Genomic DNA, 24,531 nt, shown 5'->3' on the forward strand with positions numbered 1-24,531 from the left:
CCTACATCATCACAATAAATCCATGTAATATAGCCTACATCATCACAATAAATCCATGTAATATAGTCTACACCTTCACAATAAATCCATGTAATATAGTCTACACCTTCACAATAAATCCATGTAATATAGCCTACATCATCACAATAAATCCATGTAATATAGCCTACATCATCACAATAAATCCATGTAATATAGTCTACACCTTCACAATAAATCCATGTAATATAGCCTACAACTTCACAATTAATCCATGTAATATAGCCTACATCATCACAATAAATCCATGTAATATAGCCTACATCATCACAATAAATCCATGTAATATAGCCTACATCATCACAATAAATCCATGTAATATAGCCTACATCATCACAATAAATCCATGTAATATAGTCTACACCTTCACAATAAATCCATGTAATATAGTCTACACCTTCACAATAAATCCATGTAATATAGCCTACATCATCACAATAAATCCATGTAATATAGCCTACATCATCACAATAAATCCATGTAATATAGCCTACATCATCACAATAAATCCATGTAATATAGCCTACACCATCACAATAAATCCATGTAATATAGTCTACACCTTCACAATAAATCCATGTAATATAGCCTACATCATCACAATAAATCCATGTAATATAGCCTACACCATCACAATAAATCCATGTAATATAGCCTCCACCTTCACAATAAATCCATTATTTATTTTAGACAGGTCTAAAGAAACATGAAATGAAGAAAATGTAGTCCATTTCAGAAGAACAGAATAGCATAATGTGATTTGTCCTTACGTTGGGTCCTGATCTTGCTATGCCATATGGCTGTGGGCTACACTACCTCATTTAGCAGACAAGATTTGCTTAGAATTCAGTGCCATTATTTTATATTACTTTATAGTATGAAGAATTCAATTGAACAAAGCTGAATACAATAAAAACAATATTTTCTCCAAACGATTTGAGGGCGTGCGTACATGAGGCTTTTTTTTGTGTTGAGAGGTTAACAAAGAAATAGGTACTCCTGTATGCTTAATTAAGAATTATTTATGTAACTTTATTTGTTCTGCAAACATTGGGCTAGGCTGCATGGCACGACTAATGAGAATTTGAAAAAAGTCGCTTGAAAAGGCACGAGCTCAGCTTTGTGTTTTTTTGGGCAGGCCGTACACACTTTGTCAATCTCTCATTCACAATTTGAGAAGCACTTTCCCGGTGGCATCCCCTTCGTGTGGCCATAATGCACCCTAAAAAAACATGCCTTTTGCAGCCCTTCTCACTGAGTGCTGCCTGCTCCGAAGACATTCTCACTCACACGGCTCTCCATCACATGATCAGGTCTTTCTCACAGGCTACAAGTGAAGACAGACACATCTGGGACGCAACTGAGCGCATCCTTATCTAATTCCGAGGTGCATATTGAAGATATTGGAGGAACTGTCCACATTTACTTTTCATCAGCCAACAAGAGGAGTAGACCTATCAAACAGCAAAACCACTAGCCTATGTTAATCTGCTATCTCCCATAGTACAAAAGTTAACATATTCTATTCTGTGCGAGAAATAAATATTCCGAACATAGTCTGGGACAGTTGTGGGATCCGATAGATCCCAAATTAATAAAACCACTAGCATTAAAAAACATTTATTTAACCATTAAGGCTGACACAAGAGTGAACAGGTAAATTGGGGGATTGAAATCAGAAAAAAAAGGAAAAATAAGCAAACATGTTTGGTGTTTGGTGAAAAGTGATATGGGAGTGATATGGGAGACTCCCCAAACATATGGAAGAATTAAGATTAAACTTTTTGGCCGTCAAGGAAAACGCCAAGTCTGACGCAAACCCAACACCTCTCATCACCCCGAGAATACCATCCCCACAGTGAAGCATGGTGGTGGCAGCATCATGCTGTGGGGATGTTTTTCATCGGCAGGGACTGGGAAACTGGTCAGAATTGAAGGAATGATGGATGGCGCAAAATACAGGGAAATTCTTGAGGGAAACGTGTTTCAGTCTTCCAAAGATTTGAGACTGGGACGGAGGTTCACCTTCCAGCAGGACAATGAGCCTAAGCATACTGCTAAATCAACACTCAAGTGGTTTAAGGGGAAACATTTAAATGTCTTGGAATGGCCTAGTCAAAGGCCAGACCTCAATCCAATTGAGAATCTGTGGTATGACTTAAAGATTGCTGTACACCAGCGGAACCTATCCAATTTGAAGGAGCTGGAACAATTTTGCCTTGAAGAATGGGCAAAAATCCCTGTGGCTAGATGTGCCAAGCTTATAGAGACATACCCCAAGAGACTTGCAGCTGTAATTGCTGCAAAAGGTGGCTCTACAAAGTATTGACTTTGGGGGGGGTGAATAGTTATGCACGCTCAAGTATTTCTTGTTTGTTTCACAATATAAAATATTTTGCATCTTCAAAGTGGTAAGCATGTTGTGTAAATCAAATGATAACAAACCCCCCAAAAATGTATTTTAATTCCAGGTTGTAAGGCAACAAAATAGGAAAATGCCAAGGGGGTGAATACTTTCACTAGCCACTGTACTAAATAATATACACTACCGTTCAAAAGGTAAACAAAAAAGGCACTCTCTCTGGTCGCGCACATGAAAAAGCTCTGTGACACGGCAGGGTCCACTCATTCAGACTGCTCTTACTCCCTCATTTATAAGAATACAAGCCTGAAACTGAGACTGTTGACATCTAGTGGAAGGCATAGGAACTGCAATTTGAGTCCTTAGTCAATGGATACTGTAATGGCCTTGAATAGAAAACTTCAACAACAAAAACATCCTACTTCCTGAATGGATTTTTCTCGGGTTTTCGCCTGCCAAATCAGCTCTGATATACTCACAAACATTATTTTAACAGTTTTGAAAACTTTAGAGTGTTTTCTATCCAAATATACGAATTATATGCATATCCTATCTTCTGGGCCTGAGAAGAAGGCAGTTTAATTTGGGCATGCTTTTCATCCAAAATTCAAAATACTGCACCCTACCCTAGAGAAGTTTGAAGAATATCAGACCCAGTCATCCTGACAATGACAAAATGAGGCCTAAATACAGTCTAAATACAGGCTAAATATAGGCTAAATACAGGCTAAATATAGGCTAAATATATCCTAAATACAGTTTAAATACAGGCTAAATCCAGCCTAAATATAGGCTAAATATAGGCTAAATCCAGGCTAAATCCAGGTCAGACTTCTGTGACTTCCAATGCATTGCAGGTGACTCTGAACCTACCCACACCCTCACACTAACTCTCTCTCATCAACAGTATCTATGACTTAAGCCGTGTTTCATATTCCCATTGATAATATAGTGGCCCAATAGCTGACCGCCTGCAACCCTGTCCAGGCTCCACATCCATAAACAAGCTCTTTGATTGGCTGAGGGCTGTGCCAACAGCCCCACCCTCGACCACCCCTGACATTTGGCAGATGACATTAACAGTTCCTCTGATGGACGGGTTCAACACAGCTTTCACACATAGGTTAACCATACAGTAGCCTTGACAACAATGAAAACAACAACAGTCAAGAGCTTCCAGAGGAGATACAAAGTAACTTTACAGCATTACTGGTAACAAGATGTCAATCAGAGTGTTCTGCTCTAATCTGCTTTTACTATCTGTTAATTATATATCCTGATTGCCAAGTCACTTTTACCATATTACCTCAACTACCCCATACCCCCTACACATTGATTCAGAACCACTACTCCTTGTATATAGCCTCATTACTGTTATTTTATTGTGTTACTGTTTCCTTTATTGTGTGCTAATCTTCTTACTTTCTAACGCATTATTTGGAGAGGGCTCGTAAGGAAGCATTTCACAGTAACGTCTACACCTGTTGTATTCGGTGCATGTGTGTGTGTGTGTGTCAGATGAGAGTCCCGTGCTAAAGGCATGTAGGGGAACAGACGCATGGCCCACAGCTACCAAGTTCCTGACGTGCCTGCCCTCTCTCCCTCTCTTTCCCTCCCTCCCTCCCCTCCCTCCCTCCCTCCCTCCCTCCCTCCCTCCCTCCCTCCCTCCCTCCCTCCCTCCTCCCTCCCTCCCTCCCTCCCTCTCTCCCTCCCTCCCTCCCTCCCTCCCTCCCTCTCCCTCCCCCTTCCTCCCTCCCTCCCTCTCCCTCCCTCCCTCCCTCCCTCCCTCCCTCCCTCCCTCCCTCCCTCCCTCCCTCCCTCCCTCCCTCCCTTCCTCCTCTCCCTCCCTCCAGATCCCTTCCCTCCCTCCCTCCCTCCCTCCCTCCCTCCCTGATCCCTCCCTAACACACAGCCCCTCCCTCCCTCCCTCCTAGACCCTCCCTCCCTCCCTCCTCTCTCCCTCTCTCCCTCCCTCCCTCCCTCCCTTCCTCCCTCTCAGATCCTCCCTCCCTACCCTCCCACCCTCCCTCTCTCCATGGAGGTATCCTCCTCCCTCCCTCCCTCCCTCCCTCCCTCCCTCAAATACTCCCTCCCTCCCTCCCAGCCCTCCCTCCCCTCCCTCCCGCCCTCCCTCCATCCCCTCCCTCCCTCTCTCCCTCTCTTTCCCTCCCTCCCTCCCTCCCTCCCTCCCTCCCTCCCTCCCTCCCTCCCTCTCTCCCTCTCTCCCTCTCTCCCTCCCTCCCTCCCTCTCTCCATCTCTCCCTCCCTCCCTAGGACCCTCCCTCCCTCCCTCCCTCCCTCCAAATATCTCCCTTTCACACATTCATCTATCAATCTCACCTCTCTTTTCCTCTAAGTCCTCCTGCTCTTTTGCTTGGGTCATCATACGTTTCAACACGTTTCAACATGTTTTGAATGTTTTGAATGTTGAATGTTTTGAATGTTTTGAACGACATTTTGAACGACATAAAAATAAACATGATTTGCCAAGAGGATATCCGAACACCTCAACAAGCAGTACACAAGTGAAAATCATGTCTGTCATGACAAGGATAAGCTTACTTTTGAATATTATTTGCTGCGCTAAGCCGATACATCCCATTCCCCTCAAATACTAGGACATGGAGGTAGCTCCCACACAGCTCAGATCAAATACTAGGACATGGAGGTAGCTCTCACACAGCTCAGATCAAATACTAGGACATGGAGGTAGCTCCCACACAGCTCAGATCAAATACTAGGACATGGAGGTAGCTCTCACACAGCTCAGATCAAATACTAGGACATGGAGGTAGCTCCCAAACAGCTCAGATCAAATACTAGGACATGGAGGTAGCTCCCACACAGCTCAGATCAAATACTAGGACATGGAAGTAGCTCTCACACAGCTCAGATCAAATACTAGGACATGGAAGTATCTAACACACAGCTCAGATCAAATACTAGGACATAGAGGTAGCTCTCACACAGCTCAGATCAAATACTAGGACATGGAAGTATCTAACACACAGCTCAGATCAAATACTAGGACATGGAGGTAGCTCTCACACAGCTCAGATCAAATACTAGGACATGGAAGTATCTAACACACAGCTCAGATCAAATACTAGGACATGGAGGTATCTAACACACAGCTCAGATCAAATACTAGGACATGGAGGTATCTAACACACAGCTCAGATCAAATACTAGGACATGGAGGTAGCTCTCACACAGCTCAGATCAAATACTAGGACATGGAAGTATCTAACACACAGCTCAGATCAAATACTAGGACATGGAAGTAGCTCTCACACAGCTCAGATCAAATACTAGGACATGGAAGTATCTAACACACAGCTCAGATCAAATACTAGGACATGGAGGTAGCTCTCACACAGCTCAGATCTAATACTAGTACATGGAAGTATCTAACACACAGCTCAGATCAAATACTAGGACATGGAGGTAGCTCTCACACAGCTCAGATCAAATACTAGGACATGGAGGTAGCTCTCACACAGCTCAGATCAAATACTAGGACATGGAGGTATCTAACACACAGCTCAGATCAAATACTAGGACATGGAGGTATCTAACACACAGCTCAGATCAAATACTAGGACATGGAGGTAGCTCCCACACAGCTCAGATCAAATACTAGGACATGGAGGTAGCTCCCACACAGCTCAGATCAAATACTAGGACATGGAGGTAGCTCTCACACAGCTCAGATCAAATACTAGGACATGGAGGTAGCTCCCACACAGCTCAGATCAAATACTAGGACATGGAGGTAGCTCTCACACAGCTCAGATCAAATACTAGGACATGGAGGTAGCTCTCACACAGCTCAGATCAAATACTAGGACATGGAGGTAGCTCCCACACAGCTCAGATAAAATACTAGGACATGGAGGAATCTAACACACAGCTCAGATCAAATACTAGGACATGGAGGTATCTAACACACAGCTCAGATCAAATACTAGGACATGGAGGTAGCTCCCACACAGCTCAGATCAAATACTAGGACATGGAGGTAGCTCTCACACAGCTCAGATCAAATACTAGGACATGGAGGTAGCTCTCACACAGCTCAGATCAAATACTAGGACATGGAGGTAGCTCTCACACAGCTCAGATCAAATACTAGGACATGGAGGTAGCTCCCACACAGCTCAGATCAAATACTAGGACATGGAGGTAGCTCTCACACAGCTCAGATCAAATACTAGGACATGGAGGTAGCTCTCACACAGCTCAGATCAAATACTAGGACATGGAGGTAGCTCCCACACAGCTCAGATCAAATACTAGGACATGGAGGTAGCTCCCACACAGCTCAGATCAAATACTAGGACATGGAGGTAGCTCTCACACAGCTCAGATCAAATACTAGGACATGGAGGTAGCTCACACAGCTCAGATCAAATACTAGGACATGGAGGTATCTAACACACAGCTCAGATCAAATACTAGGACATGGAGGTAGCTCTCACACAGCTCAGATCAAATACTAGGACATGGAGGTAGCTCTCACACAGCTCAGATCAAATACTAGGACATGGAGGTAGCTCTCACACAGCTCAGATCAAATACTAGGACATGGAGGTATCTAACACACAGCTCAGATCAAATACTAGGACATGGAGGTAGCTCCCACACAGCTCAGATCAAATACTAGGACATGGAGGTAGCTCCACACAGCTCAGATCAAATACTAGGACATGGAGGTAGCTCTCACACAGCTCAGATCAAATACTAGGACATGGAGGTAGCTCCCACACAGCTCAGATCAAATACTAGGACATGGAGGTAACACACAGCTCAGATCAAATACTAGGACACACAGCTCAGATCAAATACTAGGACATGGAGGTAGCTCTAACACACAGCTCAGATCAAATACTAGGACATGGAGGTAGCTCCCACACAGCTCAGATCAAATACTAGGACATGGAGGTAATCTAACACACAGCTCAGATCAAATACTAGGACATGGAGGTATCTAACACACAGCTCAGATCAAATACTAGGACATGGAGGTAGCTCCCACACAGCTCAGATCAAATACTAGGACATGGAGGTAGCTCACACAGCTCAGATCAAATACTAGGACATGGAGGTAGCTCTCACACCAGAGCTCAGATCAAATACTAGGACATGGAGGTAGCTCTCAAATACTAGGACACACAGCTCAGATCAAATACTAGGACATGGAGTAGCTCCCACACAGCTCAGATCAAATACTAGGACATGGAGGTAGCTCTAACACACAGCTCAGATCAAATACTAGGACATGGAGGTAGCTCCCACACAGCTCAGATCAAATACTAGGACATGGACAGTAGCTCCCACACAGCTCAGATCAAATACTAGGACATGGAGGTAGCTCCCACACAGCTCAGATCAAATACTAGGACATGGAGGTAGCTCTCACACAGCTCAGATCAAATACTAGGACATGGAGGTAGCTCCCACACAGCTCAGATCAAATACTAGGACATGGAGGTAGCTCTGGAAGCTCCCACACAGCTCAGATCAAATACTAGGACATGGAGGTAGCTCCCACACAGCTCAGATCAAATACTAGGACATGGAGGTAGCTCCCACACAGCTCAGATCAAATACTAGGACATGTAACTCCCACACAGCTCAGTCAAAGACTCTCCCACACAGCTCAGATCAAATACTAGGACATGGAGGTAGCTCCCACACAGCTCAGATCAAATACTAGGACATGGAGGTAGCTCTAGGACACACAGCTCAGATCAAATACTAGGACATGGAGGTAGCTCTCACACAGCTCAGATCAAATACTAGGACATGGACAGCTAGCTAGGACATGGAGGTAGCTCCCACACAGCTCACTAGGACAGCTCAGATCAAATACTAGGACATGGAGGTAGCTCCCAGCACAGCTCAGATCAAATCAAATACTAGGACATGGAGGTAGCTCCCACACAGCTCAGATCAAATACTAGGACATGGAGGTAGCTCTCACACAGCTCAGATCAAATACTAGGACATGGAAGTATCTAACACACAGCTCAGATCAAATACTAGGACATGGAAGTAGCTCTCACACAGCTCAGATCAAATACTAGGACATGGAAGTAGCTCTCACACAGCTCAGATCAAATACTAGGACATGGAGGTAGCTCCCACACAGCTCAGATCAAATACTAGGACATGGAGGTAGCTCTCACACAGCTCAGATCAAATACTAGGACATGGAGGTAGCTCCCACACAGCTCAGATCAAATACTAGGACATGGAGGTAGCTCCCACACAGCTCAGATCAAATACTAGGACATGGAGGTAGCTCCCACACAGCTCAGATCAAATACTAGGACATGGAGGTAGCTCCCACACAGCTCAGATCAAATACTAGGACATGGAGGTAGCTCAAATACACACAGCTCAGATCAAAATACTAGGACATGGAGGTAGCTAACACACAGCTCAGATCAAATACTAGGACATGGAGGTAGCTCCCACACAGCTCAGATCAAATACTAGGACATGGAGGTAGCTCTCACACAGCTCAGATCAAATACTAGGACATGGAGGTAGCTCCCACACAGCTCAGATCAAATACTAGGACATGGAGCTCCCACACAGTCAGATCAAATACTAGGACATGGAGGTAGCTCCCACACAGCTCAGATCAAATACTAGGACATGGAGGTATCTAACACACAGCTCAGATCAAATACTAGGACATGGAGGTAGCTCCCACACAGCTCAGATCAAATACTAGGACATGGAGTAGCTCCCACACAGCTCAGATCAAATACTAGGACATGGAGGTATCTCAGATCAAATACAGCAGCTCAGATCAAATACTAGGACATGGAGGTAGCTAACACACAGCTCAGATCAAATACTAGGACATGGAGGTATCTAACACACAGCTCAGATCAAATACTAGGACATGGAGGTAGCTCTCACACAGCTCAGATCAAATACTAGGACATGGAGGTAGCTAACACACAGCTCAGATCAAATACTAGGACATGGAGGTATCTAACACACAGCTCAGATCAAATACTAGGACATGGAGGTATCTAACACACAGCTCAGATCAAATACTAGGACATGGAGGTAGCTCCCACACAGCTCAGATCAAATACTAGGACATGGAAGTATCTAACACACAGCTCAGATCAAATACTAGGACATGGAGGTAGCTCTCACACAGCTCAGATCAAATACTAGGACATGGAAGTATCTAACACACAGCTCAGATCAAATACTAGGACATGGAGGTAGCTCTCACACAGCTCAGATCAAATACTAGGACATGGAAGTATCTAACACACAGCTCAGATCAAATACTAGGACATGGAGGTAGCTCTCACACAGCTCAGATCAAATACTAGGACATGGAGGTAGCTCTCACACAGCTCAGATCAAATACTAGGACATGGAGGTAGCTAACACACAGCTCAGATCAAATACTAGGACATGGCTCTAACATACAGCTCAGATCAAATACTAACACACAGCTCAGATCAAATACTAGGACATGGAGGTAGCTCTAACACACAGCTCAGATCAAATACTAGGACATGGAGGTAGCTCCCACACAGCTCAGATCAAATACTAGGACATGGAGGTAGCTCCACACAGCTCAGATCAAATACTAGGACATGGAGGTAACACACAGCTCAGATCAAATACTAGGACATGGAGGCTAACACACAGATCAAATACTAGGACATGGAGGTAGCTCTCACACAGCTCAGATCAAATACTAGGACATGGAGGTAGCTCTAACACACAGCTCAGATCAAATACACAGCTCAGATCAAATACTAGGACATGGAGGTAGCTCCCACACAGCTCAGATCAAATACTAGGACATGGAGGTATCCCACACAGCTCAGATCAAATACTAGGACATGGAGGTATCTAACACACAGCTCAGATCAAATACTAGGACATGGAGGTAGCTCTCACACAGCTCAGATCAAATACTAGGACATGGAGGTAGCTCTCACACAGCTCAGATCAAATACTAGGACATGGAGGTAGCTCAAATACTAGGACATGGAAGTAGACACACAGCTCAGATCAAATACTAGGACATGGAGGTAGCTCCCACACAGCTCAGATCAAATACTAGGACATGGAGGTAGCTCTCACACAGCTCAGATCAAATACTAGGACATGGAGGTAGCTCCCACACAGCTCAGATCAAATACTAGGACATGGAGGTAGCTCTCACACAGCTCAGATCAAATACTAGGACATGGAGGTAGCTCTAACACACAGCTCAGATCAAATACTAGGACATGGAGGTAGCTCCCACACAGCTCAGATCAAATACTAGGACATGGAGGTAGCTCCCACACAGCTCAGATCAAATACTAGGACATGGAGGTAGCTCTAACACACAGCTCAGATCAAATACTAGGACATGGAGGTAGCTCTCACACAGCTCAGATCAAATACTAGGACATGGAGGTAGCTCTAACACACAGCTCAGATCAAATACTAGGACATGGAGGTAGCTCTCACACAGCTCAGATCAAATACTAGGACATGGAGGTAGCTCTAACACACAGCTCAGATCAAATACTAGGACATGGAGGTAGCTCCACACAGCTCAGATCAAATACTAGGACATGGAGGTAGCTCTCACACAGCTCAGATCAAATACTAGGACATGGAGGTAGCTCCCACACAGCTCAGATCAAATACTAGGACATGGAGGTAGCTCCCACACAGCTCAGATCAAATACTAGGACATGGAGGTAGCTCCCACACAGCTCAGATCAAATACTAGGACATGGAAGTATCTAACACACAGCTCAGATCAAATACTAGGACATGGAGGTAGCTCCCACACAGCTCAGATCAAATACTAGGACATGGAAGTAGCTCCCAAACAGCTCAGATCAAATACTAGGACATGGAGGTAGCTCCCACACAGCTCAGATCAAATACTAGGACATGGAGGTAGCTCCCACACAGCTCAGATCAAATACTAGGACATGGAGGTAGCTCCCACACAGCTCAGATCAAATACTAGGACATGGAAGTAGCTCCCACACAGCTCAGATCAAATACTAGGACATGGAGGTATCTAACACACAGCTCAGATCAAATACTAGGACATGGATCAAATACTAGGACATGGAACACACAGCTCAGATCAAATACTAGGACATAACACACAGCTCAGATCAAATACTAGGACATGGAGGTAGCTCTCACACAGCTCAGATCAAATACTAGGACATGGAGGTAGCTCTCACACAGCTCAGATCAAATACTAGGACATGGAGGTAGCTCTCACACAGCTCAGATCAAATACTAGGACATGGAGGTAGCTCTCACACAGCTCAGATCAAATACTAGGACATGGAGGTAGCTCTCACACAGCTCAGATCAAATACTAGGACATGGAGGTAGCTCTCACACAGCTCAGATCAAATACTAGGACATGGAGGTAGCTCCCACACAGCTCAGATCAAATACTAGGACATGGAGGTAGCTCTCACACAGCTCAGATCAAATACTAGGACATGGAGGTAGCTCCCACACAGCTCAGATCAAATACTAGGACATGGAGGTAGCTCCCACACAGCTCAGATCAAATACTAGGACATGGAGGTAGCTCTCACACAGCTCAGATCAAATACTAGGACATGGAAGTAGCTCCCAAACAGCTCAGATCAAATACTAGGACATGGAGGTAGCTCCCACACAGCTCAGATCAAATACTAGGACATGGAGGTAGCTCCCACACAGCTCAGATCAAATACTAGGACATGGAGGTACCTCCCACACAGCTCAGATCAAATACTAGGACATGGAGGTAGCTCCCACACAGCTCAGATCAAATACTAGGACATGGAGGTAGCTCCCACACAGCTCAGATCAAATACTAGGACATGGAGGTAGCTCTCACACAGCTCAGATCAAATACTAGGACATGGAGTATCTAACACACAGCTCTAGGACATGGAGGTAGCTCTCACACAGCTCAGATCAAATACTAGGACATGGAGGTAGCTCTCACACAGCTCAGATCAAATACTAGGACATGGAGGTAGCTCCCACACAGCTCAGATCAAATACTAGGACATGGAGGTAGCTCCCACACAGCTCAGATCAAATACTAGGACATGGAGGTAGCTCTCACACAGCTCAGATCAAATACTAGGACATGGAAGTAGCTCCCAAACAGCTCAGATCAAATACTAGGACATGGAGGTAGCTCCCACACAGCTCAGATCAAATACTAGGACATGGAGGTAGCTCCCACACAGCTCAGATCAAATACTAGGACATGGAGGTAGCTCCCACACAGCTCAGATCAAATACTAGGACATGGAGGTAGCTCCCACACAGCTCAGCTACAACTTGTGTCATGTGGGTAGAGTATATACAGTACATTCGGGAAGTATTCAGAACACTTTACTTTTTCCGCGTTTTGTTACATTACAGCTCTATTCTAAAATTGATTAAATAGTTTTTTCCCCTCATCAATCTACACATAATACCCCATAATGACATCATAATACCCCATAATGACAAAGCAAAAACAGTTTTTTCCCCCAATGTTTTCACTTTGTCATTATTGGGTATTTTGTGTAGATTGATGAGGAACAACATTGAGAATAAGGCTGTTACGTAACAAAAATGTGGAAAAAGTCAAGGGGTCTGAAAACTTTTGGAATGCACTGTATGTAGATATACAGTATGGCCTATAGACAGAGAGCCATGTGTCCTATAATGTAGCAGGCCTACTGGTTAACGTAAGCAGTTCCTAGCTACGGTACAGTACCAGCTCCCGACATGTGGCAGGCTAGGTTCCACTCTTCCAAGTCATATTGCAATCTGAGCATCAACTATTTAAATAAAATATCAACCCTGAGAATATGGGATGAATCAGACTCCACTTTAACTCTGAGCGATAGATACTGAAAATGCAGTGTCATCTCCACCATGTTAAGAGAGATATGCTTGTCTCTGGCTCAGGGGGGAATATGTTGAGGCTACAAGACATCAACCATAATAATCTAATACAATGAGCCAAAAGCCAACACAAAGCCTGATAGCAAATCAAACCAAGTGCATCAAATAAGCCAGCATTTATGCAATGCATAAAGGTTTATAATTAATTCACTTTCATATATAGCTATGTTTAAAAAGAATGAGCCATGAGCCACCATGAACATGACCTGGCCTCCATTCTCTCTCTCTCTCTCTCTCTCAAAATGGTTACCAATCTAATTACAGAAGTAAAAATACATGTTTTGTCATACCCTTGGTATATGGTCTGACACACCATGGCTGTCAGCCAATCAGCATACAGGGCTTGAACCACCCGGTTAATAATACCGGTTGGCTCATCGATAGTACAGCTGTGCAATCAAATGTAGACAACAAGTGAAACAGTACTTGGGGACAGAGTTTATTGCTTACCTCTTGCAGATAGCTTTTTGGTGTTGATTATTTTGGCGGCATATTCCTGTCCACTACACAGCTTGACACATCTGCGCACCACTGAAAACGCTCCCCTGGAAACAGAGACAAAAGAAACAGAACAGCTGGTCAGGCATATTTCATAGTTAAAACGATGGAGCTATACAGTAGTTTCTCTGAATTTTATAGTAATCTACAGCATAATAAGGCTTTCTGCCAGCACAGCAAGTGTCTCCGCCTTCTATACCTGGCTGGGCTGGCATGATAATGATGGTTACAGAATATACTGTCAGAGTTTGTCTACATAACAGGTTCCCCTGAGGTTCCCGCCACAAAGTCAGCAAGTACTGTATCATATAAGATGATTGTGTGTGTGTGTGTGTGTGTGTGTGTGTGTGTGTGTGTGTGTGTGTGTGTGTGTGTGTGTGTGTGTGTTGTGTTGCTGTTATTTGTTGTTTTTCAAGTGTGCCTGAAGCAAAATCAGCGTTACCAACATTTACTTTACTTCATTTACTTCATGTCAATTTTACTGAAGTATCCAAATTCAAATGGAAGTTTAGATTATTAGTCACATGCACAGGGTCGCAGATGTAATTGCAGGGTACAGTGAAATTCTTAAAACACAGAGATCCAACACTGCAGGTCAAAAAGAAAAGTGAATGAAACAATAATACAGATAATTATGATACATACAGTGCCTTGCGAAAGTATTCGGCCCCTGTCACGAACCTCGCTGAAGTGGGTGCCTCTTCCTGGTCGGGCGGGGCTCGGCGGTCGTCGTCACCGGCCTATTAGCTGCCATCGATTCCTTTTCCGTTTGTGTTGGTTAGTGGTTAATTGGGTACACCTGTTTTGTATTAGGGTTTGTTTGTAGGGTATTGAAGGGCACTAGGCCCGCTGGGTATTTTGTGCGGGCTTGTTTTTTGTTACTCTGTGTTTGATGGTGTGATTTGTTTTCTTATCTTTATTCTCTGGTCTATTTTTGTCCTGTTGGCGTGATCATTTTCGGTTGCACCAGTGTAATAAATTTGATAAACGACAGAACCCTGCTCTCTGCGCCTGATTCCATGCACCACTCATAGTTATTCGTAACAGCCCCCTTGAACTTTGCAACCTTTTGCCACATTTCAGGCTTCAAACATAAAGATATAAAACTGTATTTTTTGTGAAGAATCAACAACAAGTGGGACACAATCATGAAGAGGAACGACATTTATTGGATATTTCAAACTTTTTTAACAAATCAAAAACTGAAAAATTGGGCGTGCAAAATTATTCAGCCCCCTTAAGTTAATACTTTGTAGCGCCACCTTTTGCTGCGATTACTGCTGTAAGTCGCTTGGGGTATGTCTCTATCAGTTTTGCACATCGAGAGACTGACATTTTTTCCCATTCCTCCTTGCAAAACAGCTCGAGCTCAGTGAGGCTGGCTGGAGAGCATTTGTGAACAGCAGTTTTCAGTTCTTTCCACAGATTCTCGATTGGATTCAGGTCTGGACTTTGACTTGGCCATTCTAACACCTGGATATATTTATTTTTGAACCATTCCATTGTAGATTTTGCTTTATGTTTTGGATCATTGTCTTGTTGGAAGACAAATCTCCGTCCCAGTCTCAGGTCTTTTGCAGACTCCATCAGGTTTTCTTCCAGAATGGTCCTGTATTTGGCTCCATCTATCTTCCCATCAATTTTAACCATCTTCCCTGTCCCTGCTGAAGAAAAGCAGGTCTAAACCATGATGCTGCCACCACCATGTTTGACAGTGGGGATGGTGTGTTCAGGGTGATGAGCTGTGTTGCTTTTACGCCAAACATAACGTTTTGCATTGTTGCCAAAAAGTTCAATTTTGGTTTCATCTGACCAGAGCATCTTCTTCCACATGTTTGGTGTGTCTCCCAGGTGGCTTGTGGCAAACTTTAAACTACACTTTTTATGGATATCTTTAAGAAATGGCATTCTTCTTGGCACTCTTCCATAAAGGCCAGATTTGTGCAATATACGACTGATTGTTGTCCTATGGACAGAGTCTCCCACCTCAGCTGTAGATCTCTGCAGTTCATCCAGAGTGATCATGGGCCTCTTGGCTGCATCTCTGATCAGTCTTCTCCTTGTATGAGCTGAAAGTTTAGAGGGACGGCCAGGTCTTGGTAGATTTGCAGTGGTCTGATACTCCTTCCATTTCAATATTATCACTTGCACAGTGCTCCTTGGGATGTTTAAAGCTTGGAAAATCTTTTTGTATCCAAATCCGGCTTTAAACTTCTTCACAACAGTATCTCGGACCTGCCTGGTGTGTTCCTTGTTCTTCATGATGCTCTCTGCGCTTTTAACGGACCTCTGAGACTATCACAGTGCAGGTGTATTTATATGGAGACTTGATAACACACAGGTGGATTGTATTTATCATCATTAGTCATTTAGGTCAACATTGGATTATTCAGAGATCCTCACTGAACTTCTGGAGAGAGTTTTCTGCACTGAAAGTAAAGGGGCTGAATAATTTTGCACGCCCAATTTTTCAGTTTTTGATTTGTGAAAAAAGTTTGAAATATCCAATAAATGTCATTCCACTTCATGATTGTGTTCCACTTGTTGTTAATTCTTCACAAAAAAATACAGTTTTATATCTTTATGTTTGAAGCCTGAAATGTGGCAAAAGGTTGCAAAGTTCAAGGGGCCGAATACTTTCGCAAGGCACTGTATTTACAACTGTAACAATGATAAATGTTCATTGGGAGGGTGGGGGCAGGGTAAATATCTGTTGTGGCCTTGTCAAACAGATGTAATTTACTATGATTTGTTTAAGTCCCAGTCAAAAACGTGATGTTCCTGTCTTTTAGAAATGTCCCCTCACTGTCAACTGTGTTTATTTTCAGCAAACGTATCATGTGTAAATATTTGTATGAACATAAGATTCAACAACTGAGACATACATTTTAATTTTTTTAATTTTTTTATTTCACCTTTATTTAACCAGGTAGGCTAGTTGAGAACAAGTTCTCATTTGCAACTGCGACCTGGCCAAGATAAAGCATAGCAGTGTGAACAGACAACACAGAGTTACACATGGAGTAAACAATTAACAAGTCAATAACACAGTAGAAAAAAGGGGGAGTCTATATACAATGTGTGCAAAAGGCATGAGGTAGGCGAATAATTACAATTTTGCAAATTAGCACTGGAGTGATAAATGATCAGATGGTCATGTACAGGTAGAGATATTGGTGTGCAAAAGAGCAGAAAAGTAAATAAATAAAAACAGTATAAAAACAGTATGGGAATGAGGTAGGTGAAAATGGGTGGGCTATTTACCAATAGACTATGTACAGCAGCAGCGATCGGTTAGCTGCTCAGATAGCTGATGTTTGAAGTTGGTAAGGGAGATAAAAGTCTCCAACTTCAGCGATTTTTGCAATTCGTTCCAGTCACAGGCAGCAGAGTACTGGAACGAAAGGCGGCCAAATGAGGTGTTGGCTTTAGGGATGATCAGTGAGATACACCTGCTGGAGCGCGTGCTACGGATGGGTGTTGCCATCGTGACCAGTGAACTGAGATGAGGCGGAGCTTTACCTAGCATGGACTTGTAGATGACCTGGAGCCAGTGGGTCTGGCGACGAATATGTAGCGAGGGCCAGCCGACTAGAGCATACAAGTCGCAGTGGTGGGTGGTATAAGGTGCTTTAGTGACAAAACGGATAGCACTGTGATAGACTGCATCCAGTTTGCTGAGTAGAGTGTTGGAAGCCATTTTGTAGATGACATCGCCGAAGTCGAGGATCGGTAGGATAGTCAGTTTTACTAGGGTAAGCTTGGCGGCGTGAGTGAAGGAGGCTTTGTTGCGGAATAGAAAGCCGACTCTTGATTTGATTTTCGATTGGAGATGTTTGATATGAGTCTGGAAGGAGAGTTTGCAGTCGAGCCAGACACCTAGGTACTTATAGATGTCCACATATTCAAGGTCGGAACTATCCAGGGTGGTGATGCTAGTCGGGCATGCGGGTGCAGGCAGCGATTGGTTGAAAAGCATGCATTTGGTTTTACTAGCGTTTAAGAGCAGTTGGAGGCCACGGAAGGAGTGTTGTATGGCATTGAAGCTCGTTTTGAGGTTAGATAGCACAGTGTCCAAGGACGGGCCCAAAGTATATAGAATGGTTTCATCTGCGTAGAGGTGGATCAGGGAATCGCCCGCAGCAAGAGCAACATCATTGATATATACAGAGAAAAGAGTCGGCCCAAGAATTGAACCCTGTGGCACCCCCATAGAGACTGCCAGAGGACCGGACAGCATGCCCTCCGATTTGACACACTGAACTCTGTCTGCAAAGTAATTGGTGAACCAGGCAAGACAGTCATCCGGAAAACCGAGGCTACTGAGTCTGCCGATAAGAATATGGTGATTGACAGAGTCGAAGGCCTTGGCAAGGTCGATGAAGACGGCTGCACAGTACTGTCTTTTATCGATGGCGGTTATGATATCGTTTAGTACCTTGAGTGTGGCTGAGGTGCACCCGTGACCGGCTCGGAAACCAGATTGCACAGCGGAGAAGGTACGGTGGGATTCGAGATGGTCAGTGACCTGTTTGTTGACTTGGCTTTCGAAGACCTTAGATAGGCAGGGCAGGATGGATATAGGTCTGTAACAGTTTGGGTCCAGGGTGTCTCCCACTTTGAAGAGGGGGATGACTGCGGCAGCTTTCCAATCCTTGGGGATCTCAGACGATATGAAAGAGAGGTTGAACAGGCTGGTAATAGGGGTTGCGACAATGGCGGCGGATAGTTTCAGAAATAGAGGGTCCAGATTGTCAAGCCCAGCTGATTTGTACGGGTCCAGGTTTTGCAGCTCTTTCAGAACATCTGCTATCTGGATTTGGGTAAAGGAGAACCTGGAGAGGCTTGGGCGAGGAGCTGCGGGGGGTGGAACTGTTGGCCGAGGTTGGAGTAGCCAGGCAGAAGGCATGGCCAGCCGTTGAGAAATGCTTATTGAAGTTTTCGATAATCATGGATTTATCGGTGGTGACCGTGTTACCTAGCCTCAGTGCAGTGGGCAGCTGGGAGGAGGTGCTCTTGTTCTCCATGGACTTCACAGTGTCCCAGAACTTTTGGAGTTGGAGCTACAGGATGCAAACTTCTGCCTGAAGTAGCTGGCCTTAGCTTTCCTGACTGACTGCGTGTATTGGTTCCTGACTTCCCTGAACAGTTGCATATCGCGGGGACTATTCGATGCTATTGCAGTCCGCCACAGGATGTTTTTGTGCTGGTCGAGGGCAGTCAGGTCTGGAGTGAACCAAGGGCTGTATCTGTTCTTGGTTCTGCATTTTTTGAACGGAGCATGCTTATCTAAAATGGTGAGGAAGTTACTTTTAAAGAATGACCAGGCATCCTCAACTGACGGGATGAGGTCAATGTCCTTCCAGGATACCCGGGCCAGGTCGATTAGAAAGGCCTGCTCACAGAAGTGTTTTAGGGAGCGTTTGACAGTGATGAGGGGTGGTTGTTTGACTGCGGCTCCGTGGCGGATACAGGCAATGAGGCAGTGATCGCTGAGATCCTGGTTGAAGACAGCGGAGGTGTATTTGGAGGGCCAGTTGGTCAGGATGACGTCTATGAGGGTACCCTTGTTTACGGAGTTAGGGTTGTACCTGGTGGGTTCCTTGATGATTTGTGTGAGATTGAGGGCATCTAGCTTAGATTGTAGGACTGCCGGGTGTTAAGCATATCCCAGTTTAGGTCACCTAACAGAACAAACTCTGAAGCTAGATGGGGGCGATCAATTCACAAATGGTGTCCAGGGCACAGCTGGGAACTGAGGGGGTCGGTAGCAGGCGGCAACAGTGAGAGACTTATTTCTGGAGAGAGTAATTTTCAAAATTAGTAGTTCGAACTGTTTGGGTATGGACCTGGAAAGTATGACATTACTTTGCAGGCTATCTCTGCAGTAGACTGCAACTCCTCCCCCTTTGGCAGTTCTATCTTGACGGAAGATGTTATAGTTGGGTATGGAAATCTCTGAATTTTTGGTGGACTTCCTGAGCCAGGATTCAGACACGGCAAGGACATCAGGGTTAGCAGAGTGTGCTAAAGCAGTGAGTAAAACAAACTTAGGGAGGAGGCTTCTGATGTTGACATGCATGAAACCAAGGCTTTTTCGATCACAGAAGTCAACAAATGAGGGTGCCTGGGGACATGCAGGGCCTGGGTTTACCTCCACATCACCCGCGGAGCAGAGAAGGAGTAGTATGAGGGTGCGGCTGAAGGCTATCAAAACTGGTCGCCTAGAGCGTTGGGGACAGAGAATAAGAGGAGCAGGTTTCTGGGCATGGTAGAATATATTCAGGGCATAATGCGCAGACAGGGGTATGGTGGGGTGCGGGTACAACGGAGGTAAGCCCAGGCAATGGGTGATGGTGAGAGAGGTTGTATCTCTGGACATGCTGGTTGTAATGGGTGAGGTCACCGCATGTGTGGGAGGTGGGACAAAGGAGGTAACAGGGGTATGAAGAGTGGAACTAGGGGCTCCGTTGTGAACTAAAACAATGATCACTGACCTGAACAACAGTATACAAGGCATATTGACATTTGAGAGAGACATACAGCGAGGCATACAGTAATCACAGGTGTTGAATTGGGAAAGCTAGCTAAAACAGTAGGTGAGACAGCAACAGCTAGTCAGCTAGCACAACAAACAGCAGGTAAAATGGTGTTGACTAGGCAACGGGGCCGACAGATAAAACAAACAAGCAGAATGGAGTACCGTGATTAATGGACAGTCCAGCGTGCATCAGCTATGTAGCCAAGAGATCAGTGTCCAGGGGGCAGCGGTGGATGGGCAGGGAAGCTGGACTGGCGAGTGTTATCCAGGTTAAAAAAAAACTAACAATGACTAAATAGCTTGTAGCTAGTTAGCTGGTTAGCGTCTGGAGGTTCTTGAGTGTGTTCTAAAAAATTAAAAATAATAGCGATTCCGTATCACAATGGGTGAGGCAGGTTTCCGGAAGGTATAAACAATTTAAAAATCAAAAAGAGATAGAAAGTAAATATGGGTCCAGAGAGTGTTTGGGATGCGGCGATTCAGACGGTTAGCAGGCCTGTGCTAACAAGCTAACAGTTCGTAGGCCCGGGCTAGACAGGGTAGCAGGGGTGTGCTACAGGTGCTCTGGCCGGGCTAGCTTCAAGCTAAGTGGGTGGAAACGCTAGCCAGGGGTAATCATCCGGGGTTGCAGTTTAGCTAGATAGCTAGTTGTGAAGATCCAGCTGAAAAATGTTCCGTTTGCGATGGGAATCCGGGGATGAAAAATAAATAGGTCCGTTATGCTCTGGTTAGAGTCGCGTTGTTCGAACTGGCGAGAGCTTTCCGGGCTAAAGGTTAGCTGATGACCGGTTAGCTGAAGACCGCTAACATAGCTGGTGGATTAGCTGGCTAGCTTCAGTTGAGGGGTTTCGGTTCCGAAGTAAATATAAATACTTTAGGAAAAATAGCTACATTGGGCGAGGCGGGTTGCAGGAGAGTATTTGGAAGCTTAGATTTAGCTAAATGTTTTTAAAGAGGTATGCGAAGAAAAATATATAAAAAAACGCGATATATACAGGGGACAGGACGAAAGGACGACTTACTGCTACGCCATCTTGGAAATACTGCGAAATTGAAATTGAACAAGTTCCACAGACATGTGACTAACAGAAATGTTGAAATCAGTATAAATCGGTGAGGGGGCACAATTTAGGGGGGTTCTTGAATTGAAATGATATTGAATTCTGCTTCTATAATCACGCTATACCACAATAAACACAATAGACTCCGAGATCATTGAATGATTTTGAAATATTTAGCCTATCTCTGCTGCGCTGTATCAGCACAATATACAGCCCCCTACAGCTAGGCCGGTTTGGTAATGAATATAGGCTACAAGATAGATAGGCTGTTTTTAAATTGGTGAATGCCCTATGTGAACGCAGCCGTACACACAGCTGTCTTACCAAAGTAATGAAATCTAAAAGCAGGAAAGTAGTAGCCTTGTTATTCATGCATCCAAACAAAAATACTGAATAGCGTTTTGAATTCCGACACAACTGCGAATGAGAACGAATGTCAACAAAACGAAACAGAGGTACCAAGTAGTAGGCCTAGCAAACAACATATCAGATCAATAAAGTTATGACACAATCTATACTTCTATACCTAGTTACATTAACAGTAAACAAACGCAGTAAACAAAAACGTGAATGAAGATCCAAACAACCAAAATCCTACAGCCTAGTACAGTAACATGCAGCCATGCACAGCTGTCTAACCAAATAAATAGGCCTATACAGTCAAGGCTCAGGAGAAGACCCAGATGCAGACAGGCACACACCTGTCTACATAAGGTCCCACGGTTGACAGTTCATGTCAGAGGAAAAACCAAGCCATGAGATCGAAGGAATTGATGGTTCATAAGAACACAGTGGCCTCCATCATTCTTAAAAGGAAGAATTTTGAAACCACCAAGACTTTTCCTAGAGCTGGCTGCCGAGCCAAACTGAGCAATTTGGGGAGAAGGACCTTGGTCAGGGAGGTGACCAAGAACCCGATGGTCACTCTGACAGAGCTCCAGAGTTCCTCTGTGGAAATGGGAGAACCTTCCAGAAGACAACCATCTCTGCAGCACTCCACGAATCAGGTCTTTATGGTAGAGTGGCCAGACGGATGCCACTCCTCAGTAAAAGACACATGACAGCCCGCTTGGAGTTTGCCAAAAGATTCTCTAGTCTGATGAAACCAAGATTGAAATCTTTGGCCTGAATGCCAAGCGTCACGTCTGGAGGAAACCTGGCACTATATTTTTCAGTGGCAGGGACTGGGAGACTAGTCAGAATCGAGGGAAAGATGAACTGAGCAAAGTACACAGAGATCCTTGATGAAAACCTGCTCCAGAGCACTCAGGACCTCAGACCGGGGTGAAGGTTCACCTTCCAACAGGATAATGAACCCTAAGCACATAGCCAAGACAACGCAGCAGTGGCTTCGGGACAAGTCTCTGAATGTCCTTGAGTGGCCCAGCCAGAGCCCAGAATAGAACCCGATCGAACATCTCTGGAGAGACCATAAAGTAGCTGTGCAGCAACGCTCCCATCCAACCTGACAGAGCTTGAGAGGATCTGCAAATAAAAAATGGGAGAAACTCCAAAAATAAAGGTGTGCCAAACTTGTAGCGTCATACCCAAGAAGACTCAATGCTGTAATCACTGCCAAAGGTGCTTCAACAAAGTACTGAGTAAAGGGTCTGAATACTTATGTAAATATAATATTTCTGTTTTTTATTTTTAATCAATTAGCAAACATTTCTAAAAAACGGTTTTCCTTTGTGATTATGGGGTATTGTGTGTAGATTGATGGGAAAAATACGATTGAATCAATTTTAGAATAAGGGTGTAATGTAGCAAAATGTGGAAAAATTCAAGGGGTCTGAATACTTCCCAAAGTCACTGTATATACTATGAATAAGCTGGAAGTAGATGCCTAAATGTTGTTGTCCATTAGTTTTCCTTGACTTATTTCACATTTTGTTGTGTTACAGCCCGAATTCAAAATTGATATAATTATGATATTTTGTTTCTTAGCTATCAACACACAATATCCCATAATGACTAGGTGAAAACATGTTTTTAGAAAAAAATGTACATTCATTGAAAATTAAATACATAAATATCTAATTTACATCAGTATTCACACCCCAACCCACAACTTTGTAAATGTCTAAAAACCTGTTTTCGCTTCATCATTATGTGGTATTGTGTGTAGATTGCTGAGGGAAATGTTTTATTGAATCAACTTTAGACTATAACGAAACAAAATGTGGAAAAAGTTAAGGGGTCTGAATACTTTCCAAAGGCGCTGTACATTTTACAGACACAGTATATTTTACAATAGTTATATTTTGTTTGTTTTTAGTCCCATCCTTCAGCTACCCTCAACCCCTCCCATCTATCCCTGAACACCATCCAGTATTGATTTCTATTGCCATATATTTTTCAAAGTTCTGAACTTTCTGTTCTCATAGTTTCTACATTTCGTAAATTAAAAATAAACATTTTGGCTAAGAGTATTATTATATTACTGACCGATTGACTATGACTTCTCAAATCACTCTGCAGTGCTATTTGCAGAGTTACACGCTGACCATTGCACACATGTTGATGTTGTACCCCCCACCCCAGACATGTACCCCCACCCCAGACATGTACCCACACCCCAGACATGTACCCCCACCCCAGACATGTACCCCCACCCCAGACATGATCAGGACACGCACGATGAAATATGAAAACAAACTCTGAACCAATTATATTAATTTGGGGACAGGTCAAAAAGCATTAAACATTTAGCTAGCTAGCTAGCTTGCTGGGATATAAACATGGGGTTGTTATTTTACCTGAAATGCACAAGGTCCTCTACTCCGACAATTAATCCACAAAACTGAATACCTTTCACGTCATCTCTCCTCCTTCCTCAGGCTTCTTTTTTTACTTCTTTGGACTTTATATGGCGGTTGGCAACCAACTTTACGATGCATTACTACAACCGACTGGAGTGTGGACGTTAGTTCATCTTTCAGTCACCCACGCTGGACTCGCAGCGCATTGAGCGTCACAAATAGAACCTGTTTCTGTTTTAGCGCCTGGCCACGCAAACACTCTCGCTGAGGCACGAAAGCAGTGTGGGTGCAATA

At 44.1% G+C, this 24,531-nt stretch overlaps 1 protein-coding gene across 24 annotated transcripts in view; it reads right to left on the reverse strand.

Annotated features, from left to right (window-relative positions):
* The window catches only part of LOC118380890 (calcium/calmodulin-dependent protein kinase type II subunit beta-like), a 181,478-nt gene that overhangs the window by 153,468 nt on the left and 3,479 nt on the right, over window positions 1-24,531 (reverse strand). For all 24 annotated transcript variants that reach the window (XM_052479248.1, XM_052479245.1, XM_052479249.1 and 21 more), the window contains exon 2: window positions 13,826-13,920. In XM_052479248.1, coding sequence (XP_052335208.1) covers window positions 13,826-13,920 — 95 coding nt within the window. The remainder of the gene's footprint in view (window positions 1-13,825; window positions 13,921-24,531) is intronic.

Source organism: Oncorhynchus keta, chromosome 25 (genome assembly GCF_023373465.1).
Source record: "Oncorhynchus keta strain PuntledgeMale-10-30-2019 chromosome 25, Oket_V2, whole genome shotgun sequence".
Classification (NCBI taxonomy): Eukaryota; Metazoa; Chordata; class Actinopteri; order Salmoniformes; family Salmonidae; genus Oncorhynchus; species Oncorhynchus keta.